At 44.9% G+C, this 13,098-nt stretch overlaps 1 protein-coding gene across 1 annotated transcript in view; it reads left to right on the top strand.

Annotated features, from left to right (window-relative positions):
* Positions 1 to 12,621, top strand: part of DLK1 (delta like non-canonical Notch ligand 1) — a 160,665-nt gene extending 148,044 nt beyond the window's left edge. Inside the window, exon 5 of the mRNA XM_085626355.1 lies at positions 11,531 to 12,621. Coding sequence (XP_085482481.1) covers positions 11,531 to 12,269 — 739 coding nt within the window. The 3' untranslated portion in view covers positions 12,270 to 12,621. The remainder of the gene's footprint in view (positions 1 to 11,530) is intronic.
* Positions 12,622 to 13,098: the final 477 nt, after the last annotated feature.

Raw genomic sequence — 13,098 nt, 5'->3', positions numbered from 1 at the left:
GAAACGCTTGCCGACTAGGTAGATAGTTTTAAACATCATCACTTCAAAATAAATTCTTCCAAATTGATAACACTTTATTCTGACAGTTCTTTATTTAATTTTTAGGTGTTCCCACATTAGATTGTCCTGAAGAGACCCTTTATTTCAGACAGGGTCGAAACGCCGTTGACGAGACAGGCGAATCAAAAATATTTTTTGACACTTGAATTGAACAAGTGTTATTGATTATTCTATCTCTTCTTTTGATCGCCTTTGTAATGACAAATTGAAACCGTTGTATGTTATAATTTTTTGCTGCAATTTTTTCTTGGGTTTATTCACTGGTTTCATTGGGACACCTTTCTCTTCTTCCTTCTTTGAAATTGGTTTTGCATTTTTCAAAGTGCTCGTTTATTGTAAATACATATATAAAAATTGCTTTTCTACCTACTGTCTGATGTGTGAGGCTAACTTCTCTTTCTGACGTTACATTTAGCCCTTGTATTTATTGTGACTTTTTACAAAAATCATATTATTGAGCATTAATCCACATGAGCCATTGTTTCCGTTATATATATATATAAGTCTGAAAATTCGCAGACGTAAAAAAGCAGCGTTAACCGCGGGTAGCGCTGCTTTTTTTGTCTCCAACAGGGTTAGCGACATTCTTGATAATAGGAGAAATGTCGCTTAGCGACATTTCTCCTATTACTTTACTCTGGAACGCCCCCTTTGCATCTCATTAGAGATGCAAGGGAAGCATAGAGTAAAAGGGTGCTAACATGCAAATTTGCGTGTTAGCACCCTGTTGTTGATAGGGCGCTAGTTTTATCTCTGCTTTTTTGGCTTTTAAAGCCAAAAAAGCAGAGATAAAGCCCTTGTTGATATGCCCCTTAGTCTCTCTAGGATAGCTCCCTGAATAGGATTACCATCATGTTAGTAAAACTAGTAGTACAGAAACAAAAACATCTTGAGATTGGAGTAGGGTTGCCTACCAATTGTATGCTGGTTAACTTTTTTTAAAAATATTCTTGACTTTCTGGGATCTATGAACAGCTGTGATCCAGACGAAGAACATCTTCCTATCTTTTGCTATTAGTCAATTTGGTCCTCTCAGTGGAACACCGGAACTGGTCATTCCTCTAACATGGTTATCTATTTCTAGAATTGTAGGCCAAGAGGCGGAAGTGCTACTTTCCTGAAACATCCCAATGTTTTTTTTTGGACCAATCATGCTGGAGACTTCTGCCTGAGTTGTAGCGTGCCTCTGGCAAACCTGAAATCAGAAAGGTTGGAGAAGATCTACGATCTGAAAAAGCTATCCACCAGAACACATAATCCCAATGAAATTGTGTGCAATCGGCATAACTTTTGAAGACCTGTACACACTTTAAGCGAGCTCTGCATCTAATGTTAAGATGACAAGGATCTCAGAGGCCAGTCCCAGATAAACAACTCTAAACTTTAGAACTCTCTAAGCTGCTCATTTATATAAAACAGCACTTTATTTATGGGACATTTGTCTAATTTATGGGCAGGTGCTCCATATTTGCTGGCTCCAGGATTCTGGTTTGAAGGAAAAGCCTACTTCTATTTGGTAGAAGGTGTTGAAAAACAGCTGCATAGTATAGTTATGCTCAAAGCGTTTCTTATTCTGGCATGATGCTTATCAGGCTCTCCTGCTGGGCCAAGCTGAAAATGGGAGTGATCACTGGATGTAGCCTTTCTTAGTTTTTTTTAGACCCCCTTGAGCTTGAGAAAAGAGACTGAGAGGCTCATTTAAGGCTTGGCAGAGTGGGAACCACACTCTAAATTGGCATGGCTTCTGCTTCACCATACTCACAGTTGTCCCACCTCATTTAGAGCTGGGAGAACTGCTAGGTACTTAACGGTAAAACCTCAGCCAGTTCTGCTCTCATAAACGTTTGATCCAGCAGCTCATCTACACCTTGCCAACTTGCTCAATGCATTAGAAGGCCTGATGTATTTGCTGTGCCTTCAGATGTTCCTCCAAACACATAATGTTCTTCCCTGGACCATCATTCAATGCATGGTGGTCTCAAGTGGAATAATGAGTCATTGGTGCGCACGCACAGGGAAAAATTCCTGCTTGTCAAATCCTTTGGTATGCTCTTTTGCTAAAATTACCCCACCGTTATGGGGGTGTTAGACCTGGCATCCTAAGTGTGGTTTCCCCTGGCTTTTTGCACATGTCTCCTATATTTTGACTGTATGCTGGACTTTGCTTTTGCTGGTTTTTGAACTCTGGGTACTTTGCCACTGCTGATCAGTGCTAAAGTGTAACTGCTCCCTGTGTAAATTATGATTGTGATTGGTTATCCATGATCGGCATATTTGATTTACTGGTAAGACACTCGTAGAGTGCACTGTGTGTGCCCAGTGCCTGTAATTCAAAAGCTACTAGCACTGATTGTGCCACACACATGAGTAGCCCTGCAAGCCTGTCTCAGGCCTGCCAATGCAGTGTCTGTGTGTGCAGATTTAAACTGCCATGTCGACCTGGCAAGTGTACCCACTTGTCAGGCCCAAACCTCCCCTTTTATTACATGTAAGGCACCCCTATGGTAGGCCCAATGTAGCCCCTTGAGCAGGGTGCAGTGCATGTTGAATGTAGGACATGTACTGGTGTGTTTTACATGTGCTGACAGTGAAATACTGCAAATTTCTTTTTTCACTATTGCAAAGGACTATCTCTCCTGTAGGTTGTCATTAGAGCTGCCCTGTAGCACCTTAAAAGTGTAACTTTCAATTGGTAAGAGAGAGATTTGGAGTTTGGGTTCACTGAACTCAGGTTTTAAAAACACATCTTTCTCTGAAGGTGATTTTCAAATTGTATGTTTGAAAATGCCCCTTTTAGAAAGTGGGCTTTTTATTACTTTACCATACTGTGCCTCTCTTTCGGCATGTTTGTGCATTTATTTTAAACAGTCACTCAAAGGGAGCTGAGGTATGCCCAGCATCCTGATTGCCCATCACCAGGCTGATGGGCCTTCCTGAGCTAGAGTGGTGGGAGGAGTTGTCACTGACACCTAAATAGGACTGTGCCTGTCCTCACACAAAGCTGACTCCACCTCCCTCTAGTGTGTCTGGAGCCAGGTCAGGCTAAGGCAGGATCTGTGCACTACAAAGACTATCCTTTGAAGTATGCCTTCTTCCATGACAGAAATGGGTATATGTATGGGACCTATAATCCCACATTTTAAGAACACCTCTGGATCAATAGGAGATTCTGCCAAGCAGAAGAGAGAGAGAAGCTGTGGGAGGGGAACTGCCACTCTGATTGTTGCTGTGCTGGCCTGCTCCTTGCTGCTTCTGTCTTAATCAGTGGAAGGACTGGACTTTACCTTCTTATCCTGCTTGTCAAGGTTCTCAAGGTTCTCTAAGGGCTCGTGGGTGTTTGCCTTCTGTTGGAAGTGTTAGGGCCATCAAAGTCATCATCTGCAGCTCCCTTGAAATCCTAGGCTGGGAGTTCTAACCTGCCAAGTGGTGCCAATCCCAGTTATGGGTCCTTGGAAGTGGTTTTGCTGCTTCAGCACCTGTTTTTACCACCACAGCAACACCATGAGCTTGAAAAACCAATGCATCACCACAGTGCAGCAGAAGAATCGACACAGCGCCTGCCGTGCCGCTGAGAGATCACCGCAGCCCGAGTCCTAAGTACTGTGTCTCTGACGTTCGAGACCACTGCTCCGACTCTGACACATGCCCTGCTGTGCGGCTGAAGGAATCAACGCATTACCTGCCTGTGGCTGGGAGAATTGACACAGTGCCTGTTTCGCCGCAGCTGCATTGACCCAGTGAGTCTGGATTTTCCACGCATCGCGCCTGGGTGCCAAGTCTCCAGCAACATCGCCCCACAGTAAGATGTCCATAAGCATCACTTCCCCTCCCAATAAGGAATCGACGCAACACGTCTACTAGTATGCAGCAGAACTGATGCCTCAATTCTCCTGGGACTCAGGAATTGATGCATCGCTTGTGTCTTCTGACACTTCCCTACTCTGCAGCCGTTCTTCAGCTCAGATTTTGCTGCATGAAAGGTACTTTGTGCTAAAATCAACGCATCCATAGGGTTCTATGAACTAAACTTGCTAAACCTTAAAAAAGTAATATCTCTGCTTATGTATGTTGGACTTTTGTTGTTATGGTCTTGTTTGGTTTAGATAAAGATTGGTTATTTTTCTGAACTGATATGGTGTCAATTTGTAGTGTGTTCACCATGTAACTGTGTGTTTGTAGTACAAATACGCTACACATTTCCTCTGAGTTAAGCCTGACTACTCGTGCCAAGCTACCAAGTGGGTGAGCAGGGGTTATCCTAGGTGTGTAACTCCCTTACCCTGACTAGAATAAGGGTCCCTACTGGTACTGGTGAGTGGTGGAATTTGAAACTGGTGAGGCGTAAGCATAACGAATCAACGTATGCGAGCGAGCGCAGCGAGCGGGCTTCACGGCAATAAGGAGGGTTAGGGGGGTTCTCCCCCGTGAAGAATTTTTAACAAAAATTGCATCGTTTTGGTGCGATTTTCAGCACTATTTTTGTGATAAATGGACTAAAAATTCAGTTCTTCTAGGCATTCATAAAATAAAATACATTATTTCAGAGAATTTCTGGGTTGCCAAGCAAGTCTGACTTCTGAAGAGGGCTAGGGTACTAAGCAAGACTGCTTTGGCTCAACCCTTTCCAATAGAAAACACTAGTTAGCGATGTGAACAAGTTCAATGGACAAATCTGGTGTCTAGGGAGAGTCCCTCTCCTGAGAAAGAAATTTAAAAAAGATTGGCAAATGGTGCATTTTAAAGCAAATGAATGCAGCGATAAAGCAAGGCTTATTAAGCAGTGGGAACATATAGTCTTGAAATATTAAACACATTAAAAACTGCCCCGTATCTTCTTGTATAAATTTGTTCAACAGTTACTGTAATATGTAAATTGTTCTGCATGACGACTTTAGTCCTTTAAAATGTATGCTTGCCCAGTGTCTTGCACTGCATGCAGCATTAACTTTGGAAAAATATGCTCTAACCAGACTTCAGGAAGCACCCACAGCTGCTGGCCGTAACCAGTCATATAGAAATATGTGCAGACAGGTCTTTAAGTGAGATGAAAAAAGTGGGTGCTCCCTATAAAGGAACATGCCAAATACATTTCTGTGATTTCCATAGTGTACCATCAGACCGGTATTTTGGTTTCTCTCTGAGATGTAATTTTATCCAGATAAATTGCACAACAACTGACATACGCCTAAAGTCTGTCAGTATGATTGGCTTTAGCACTGGGTTTTAACTGTTTAAGATAAATGAGTAACAACAATGATTTCCTATAAATAATTAACATTGAAAATGTTTAAATTCTGAAATAGTGAGTCTGTGAATTAAATAGCATTGAGGCCTTTGGAAGGAGCTTTGGCCTTCAATTATGTGTGCTTCATGTTAGATATGTATCCTCTTTTTCTCTGCCTAACTTGTCCATCTGCACATCTTTAACCCCTCTCTTTCCTCTTCAGCATCCTCTTTTCCTCTTTTCACTCTTCCCTGAATGCCCTTCCTCACATCCCTTTCACTTCACCGCCCCCAACATGCACTGCACTCCCTCTTTTGACATCAGTGTAGCCCCTTCACACACATTTCCACAGAATTTCAGTTGCAAATGGAATACACAAATATTGTTCTGTGTGCTCTGCAGAGAGGCCAACCCACTGAGAGGCACTTTGTTTGGCTTTAGCGTGCTCAATCAAAGCCCCTCATAAACACCTGGCATGGCTCAAGCGTCAAAGTATGTACAGAAAAAAATACAGATAAACAACATTATAAAATAGCTAACTAGTGGGGAATGCAAGATCAAGTAAACATGTAAAATAAGAGAGTAACAAAATCGCTGAAATGCATTCCCTCGACGTTTTTAACATTTATTGTTTGCAAGTCAATCCATGTTTTTGGCATCAGTGTTAACTTAGGGGCATGTACACAGTGCCAGATTTAATGCCATACATCAGAGGACTGGCCACTGTAAGCACATGTGACACAGTAAGCACATATCTCTCGCTTTGGGCCTGACTCGGATATTAGGATCCATTTCACAAGGGAGCAAATGCCGCAGCTCCACTTCTAAAGGAGGGAGCAATGTGCAGCGAAGGCCGGGGGACCGGTTGGGGACACATTTCACTGCTAGAAAAGTGAAAACAGCACAGCTGAAGAACAGGAATGAACCAGGAACTTAGCACATGCCTTCAACATCTGTGTAACCGAAGGCTGGCAGACTTGTTCACCACATGTTCACCTCCAATGTACTAATGTTTTTCATGCATATAGTGACGCTTGGTGAACAGCTCTTTATGAGGAAACCTCTCCCCCCGATTGGAGCGCCCCCAGGCTCTCACTCTCTGTGAAGTGTCTCTCCAAGTCAGGCAGTGCTACCCATTCACCCCGAAGGCCCGTCACACTGTACGCAGGCTCTTTCCACCACATACAGTTCTACCCATTCACCCCGAAGCCCCTTCACACCGTATGTAGGCTCTTTGCACCACATGCAGTGCTCCTCACTTACACCCGGGGTACCCTCAACCCTACGCAGGCTGTCCATCACATGCAGTGCTCCTCACGTACACCTGGGGTACCCTCTACCCTACACAGGCTCTCCACCACATGTAGTGCTCCCCCCTCATACCGGGAGCCCCCTCACATAGAGTCTCTTCCCACTGCAGGCAGGCTCCTGGCATGCAACCGCAGCCCCTCACTCCCTATACATGTCCCTTGGAATCCCACCACCGCGGAACCATCTCCTGGACTCCCTTCTGTAAGCTCCTCTCTCACAGGTCCGTGCACAGCCCTGCACTTCGGATCCCACACTCACGCACCACCACGTGTTGTGCTCCGCACCTCTCACCACATGAGCTCCATCCTGCCATGTCGTGTCATAGCCCGGACTCTCACACGCACCCTGCCTGATGAAGACCCCTCAAACGGTGATGCAGTGCCCTGCACACTTGAGCCAGTCTGCCACAAGCAATGCCCAGGCCCTTGCCACCCTCCCTACTCTGACTCCTCCCTGCCTAAAGCTTTCTTTCACATTCCATACAGTGCGCTGCCCTCTCGCACCCTGTGGGGGTGTATGTACTGCCCACCACTCGCTGTGCGCTCGCCTGCAGGGGAGCTCCCCCTACATGCAGTGCGCTGCAGTCTACAGCCGGGGTCTGCCCCCACTTTATTCAGTGACCCGCACTCTCCAGACGTGGTCCTCCCGCACCACATGCATTGCCTGCACTCTCCAGCGGCGTCCTCCTGCACCACATGCGGTGCCTGCACTCTCCAGCAGTTTCCTCCTGCACCACATGCATTGCCTGCACTCTCCAGCTGTGCTCTTCCTCCACCACATGCAGTGCGCTGCCTTCTCCATGGGGGGCCCTTCCACACCACATGCAGCGCACTGCACGCGCTCCAGCAGTGATAGTTCCACGCCACATGCAGAGCCCTGCACTCCCGAGCCGGGGTCCTACCCCACCTGATACAGTGCCCTGCACTCTACAGCGGGGTCCTGCTGCACCACATGCAGCGCACTACACTCTCCAGCCAAAGGCCACCGTAGATCATATAGCGGGATCCTCCCGCACCAGAAACTGTGCCCTGCACTTTACTGTGGTGTCCTCCCGCACCGCATGGAATGCCCTGCACAATCCAGCAGGGGTGCTCCCATGCCACACGCAGTGTCATGCCCTCCTAGTGGTATTTACATTTTCATCAGAGTTATATACATCGCAGCATGCCGCCACTACACCTCTAGGGTGCTTGTAGCAAGACAACACAGAGCACTACGGCGAAACAAGTCCACATGTGTTCAGAGCCCACTATACTGTATGCACTCTACTAAGCTTCCCCATGGCGCTTACCTTCCTGAGGGCTTGTTCTAGCCTGCCAGGTTCCAGGGGTGTTGTCCCATCAGCAGAGCTTCTGTCTTCACTCTGACCATATGGTTGGTGACGGGGGCACCCGGCACCATCTCTACAGGTCCATCTCCACACAGTCCTGCGGCAAGTCCAGCCAGCGGGATACGAGACACGACTGCGCACAATCGGCTTGAGCTTCCTGCCACCTGCCTGCAGCCTCTACCCCACCCCTTCATAACTCATCATAGGGCAGGAACTGCCCCCCTGTGATGAATTGTTAAAGGGATTGGCTAGAGGGCAGAGATGCCCCCCACCCATTAGGAAAGTGGGGGGGCCGGGGCTGCTGCAATGAAGCAAGCAACCCTCGGTCCCTCGCTCTCCTACGGGAAGGAAGCGGCTGGTAGTAGTGTGCATGTTCGGGCTGGTCCTAAAAATGACCATGCCCAAAACCGAACATGCACACTATTACTGCTCTCACAGACAGACAACAACTACTTCTTGTTGTCTGACTGTCAGTCACTACAAGTGGGCGTGCCCCGGGGTCAGGTGTCGGCCCGGAACAGCCGCGCGGCGTGACTCACTCAAGACGAGTTTCACTTTCAACACATCAGATTAGAACGAACAAGATTGAACTTCAGTCTCATTCGTCATTGAACAAATGATGAATGGGCCCTGGGGCCATGGGGGCATAGTGGCAGGTGGGGCAACGCCCCAGCGCCCAAATGGACACACCGCCACTGCCTACTCCGACAGGGAGCAAGCCACTGCGAACTAGAGACCCCCATTTCTAACAGGGGACCTACAAAAATACTGACTGACCACCATTACATGATGACTGGCTCACATCCCTGTTTTGATGAAAATACTTGCACTGTGCCAGTGGCAGCACTTTAACAAAATGAATCCCTGTGATCATGTCGAGGATTTCCACTAATATGTGTTGGTCCTCCACCGGGTGAGAAGAATCATCAGTCTGATGAGCCTTTTGCAAATGTCTCAATCGCCCCTTATGTTCAAACATGTAATTCGTCTGCAGGCCCTATCAATGTATGTTTGGCCTGGCATCCCTGAAGTTGTTTCCCACTACCTTTTTTCCTTCAGACCTCTTGTTTTTGCTGACTTTGTTTTACCGGGCCTTAGGACTCTGCACACTTTGCCACTGCTAACCAGTGCTAAAGCTTGTGCTCTTTGCTCAAAACATGGTATCATTGGCTCATACCCAATTGCCATATTTAATTTACTTATACGTCCCTAGTAAAAGTGCACAACATGTGCCCAGGGCCTGTAAATTAAATGCCACTAGTGGGCCTGCAGGCTGATTGTGCCACCCACTTAAGTAGCCCTTCAAACATGTCCTAGGCCTGCCAATGCAGAGCGTGTGTGCAGTTATAACCTGCCATGTAGACCAGGCAAAATAAACTTTTTGTCAGGTCCATACCTTCCTTTTTAAAACATACAAGCAAGCCACCCTTAAGGTAGTCGTGGTAGTGAAAAACTCTTAAATTCGTTTTTCACTACTGCAAGGCCTATCTCTCCCATAGGATAACATTGGAGTTGCCTTATTACATTTTGTAAGTGTAATATCCAAGTGGAAGAGATAACTATTTCATGCTTGGTCTGTATGGAATCCTTATTTAAAATCCTAACTTATGGAAAGGTCGGATTTTAAATTACAATTCGCAAAATGCTACTTTTAGAAATTTGGCATTATATTGCCTTAACTACTTAGTGCCTGCAGCCTGTCTCAGGTCACATGAGTGGGTGCAAATGGCAGTTGAAGTTTGTGTATTCCTCCTAAATCGCCACACACAATGGGAGCTTGGCAGGGGCTGGGTGGACAATCCCTGGCAGGATAGGAGGTAGTAGCTTGGCCCAGCCTCACAACTTATTAGGCTGTGCCCTATCTCCATACAAAGGGCTGCATATCCCCTGTAGTTGGTCTGGAGCCAGGGCAGGGAAGGCAGGGGCATCTGTGCACTTTAAAGGCATGCCTGCAAAAGCTTCTCCCTACTTCAAAGGCACAAAAGACACAACTGTTTATAAAAGAAGGACTGCTTCAGTATACTTTGGGACATGTGGATACTCTGCCAGGATGAAGGGCTGCTGCTGAAGGACTGCACTCTGCTGGAATCTTGCTCTGCTGTCCTAACCTGCTGCCCTGGGTGAGAAGAGTTGGACTTGCATCTCTTCAACCGATAACCCAGAGTGACTCCATGGGCTAGTTTGCTGGCCTACTGATCTTAAGCCTCATAGACACAACAGACTTCCAACAACCTTGTATCTGCACCTGGACTCTGCCATCTGTGAGTCTACTGTTCCAAGTGGTGCTCATATTAATAGTTGCACACTACTGAAAGCACTTTCACAAGCCTCAAACTATCAGAGAAGCCAATAAGCCTGTCTCATTATTGCATATCTCAAAGTGGTTCTTAATTGACATTTTGTGTGTGTGGATTGCTAGTGAGTGAATGCAAGAATAAGTCAATGGTAGAGGAATAAATGCATACGTGAAATGATGAATGACTGAGTAAATAGAAGAATGAATGAAAAACTGCATACAAGGCATCTGAACACTTTCAGTTATTAAGTAGGCCTGTTAACTTTGGCAACGATTTTAACAAGCAGCATTTACAAAGCCAATAGATCTCACCTTTTGGACATGCTGGCTATGCAAATGCAGTTTGCTGATGCTATCCATGCATGCCAGTGGCTACAGAATGAAGTGGTCATCATTTTCCTTTTTTTATATAATGATCCAAGTTGGCTGGCAGATGCCAATTGGATCACTATGAGAATACGATTTATTTTAGTGCAAAAATTAAAAATAAAAACATATTGTTGTGTGGGGGAAGTAGGGAAACATTGCACAAAGGAGCGAGCAGCATGTGGCACAGAGAGAAGCACATGGAGAAAGCAACACACAGTGTAGGGGGGGTAGATGTTGACTGGGAGAAACACCTTAAAGAGAGAACAAGTAGCATCTGAGTGAAAGAGCAATACAGGGATAGGTAGAAACAGAGAAGAGAAATGCAAGACATTGAAGACAAAGTATGTAACTGAGAGAAATGGCAACAAATGCAACCAATGGTAAGCAAATGGAGGCCACTGCAAATTCCCAATTGGTCTTCCACACCAGAGAGCTTCCCCTGTCTGGTAGCTGAAACTAAAAAGCACAACCTATTGGCTTTGCCATTCTTGCAAAGAGCTGGAGCTTACAGTTCACAGAATTGAAATATTGAAAAGCCCATGACTTTGCAATTTTACCCCGGTCTTAGTAAATAGCCATTGTCAAAATTGGATTTTAAAAGAAACCAAACAATCGTCATTAAAAACTACTAAGTCATGATATCTGAAACATTGAGGAAAATGTCCCTATTTTAGGCGGCATGCCAAAATGTTTCTAATTACACCGATATGTCTACCCTAGTAGCAGGCAATGCTAAATAACAGATTATGAAACTGTTCAATAGAAATTATATTGAAAAATATGCTGCTTCCAATAACACAGTGCTTTCAGGTTTGTTTGACATAACACATTGTTTTAGACCTGTTTGCTTGCTGCCATCCATATCACGTGTCATAGAAAACAACGACAGTGTTTCAACCATGCTGATAACTTGCTTTTCTTTTTCTTATTTCTACCCAAGCTCTCCCTGTCAAAATGGAGGAACCTGTGTCGATGCCGACGGTTTTGCTGCTCAAGCCACTTGTCAATGCCTTCCAGGATTTGCTGGCAACTTTTGTGAAATCCACGCAGACGATTGTAAACCCAACCCTTGTAGGAATGGGGGGATGTGTGTTAACTCTGGACCTGGCTTTCGGTGCAATTGCCCTGCACATTTCACCGGTGAATTATGTAAAAGCCCAGTGCTATTCTGTGGCAGCAGTCCTTGCGAAAATGAGGGAACCTGCCACGAGCACCCAGTGAGAGGGTTTGTATGTACTTGTAAACCAGAGTTCACGGGGGATAGGTGCAGGAAGATTAATAAAAATACAACCACGCACATTATGAATGTAGGTATTAAACATGTCCAAAGCCACAATTTGCCGCCACATCCAAGGCCGGTTCACCACCAAGAGCATGAAGTGCTAAAGATAACCGTGAAGGAAACCATTCACCACACTCACCCCTTTCTCAATAAGAGCCAGGTGATATGTTTCATTGTGCTCGGCCTGCTGACATGCCTTGTGGTTTTAGTGACAACGGGTATAGTATTTTTCTCCAAATGTGAAATGTGGATGGCAAATGCTAAGTACAGCCACCTGCTGCGCAAGAAGAAAGATTGCTATCTCAAATCCAGCAGTGGTGAGGATCTTTCTGTGAAGATCATTTTCCCGGAGAAGGTTAAACTCAGCAACCACAGCAAGAGTTACATAGCTATTTGAGTTTTTTCGAAAAGCGGAAGAGATCAAACTTACTCCTGGGCGGTGTAAGACCCCCAGCTACTGCATCATGCAGTTTGATAAATTATTTTTCATACACTTGTGCATATGTTGGTGATCAACTGTACTGTATTTTGCAGATCTTGGTAGACATTTTATGTTGCTGTAATCTTCATCCACAAAAATGAGAGTACTTATTACAAAGCATGTCCACATGCTAACAAAAACAGGTATATTTTGTAAATGAAAAATACATTTGTGCCGGGAACTCACTTTGCTTTTCTTGGACCGTAGATTATGTTTGAATGACTAACACATTTGCATTTATAATAAAACTCTTTAAGAAGTGATTTTATCTTCTTCTATATGTTGTTCCAATTAAAAAAATAAATACATTAAGCATTACTATTGTAAGCATGGAAGAGAAAAAATGACCTTGAAATACAAGAATGGAAACAAAGCTGTACTTGAGAAAGAAAGAAAGAGAGAGAAAGAAAGAGAGAAAGAGAGAAAGAAAGAAAGAAAGAAAGAAAGAAAGAAAGAAAGAAAGAAAGAAAGAAAGAAAGAAAGAAAGAAAGAAAGAAAGAAAGAAAGAAAGAAAGAAAGAAAAAGGATTTGCGGGAATTCTGTTTGGACACAGAACTGTGCCTTGGGAGAACAGGACATCATGATGTAAGGACTAAGGACCATGGGCCATATGTATCAAGCAAAATTGCAATCGCAAACGCCGAAATTCGCCGAATTTCGGCGTTTGCGATTGCAATTTTACTAAGTGGTATGTATGAAGGCAAATCTGCGTGCAAAATAAGGAATCGCAAAAATTGTGATTCCT

This window comes from Triturus cristatus, chromosome 9 (genome assembly GCF_964204655.1).
Source record: "Triturus cristatus chromosome 9, aTriCri1.1, whole genome shotgun sequence".
Lineage (NCBI taxonomy): Eukaryota > Metazoa > Chordata > Amphibia > Caudata > Salamandridae > Triturus > Triturus cristatus.
The sequence above is the reverse complement of the archived record's forward strand: the minus strand, read 5'-3'. Positions and strand labels throughout refer to the sequence as shown.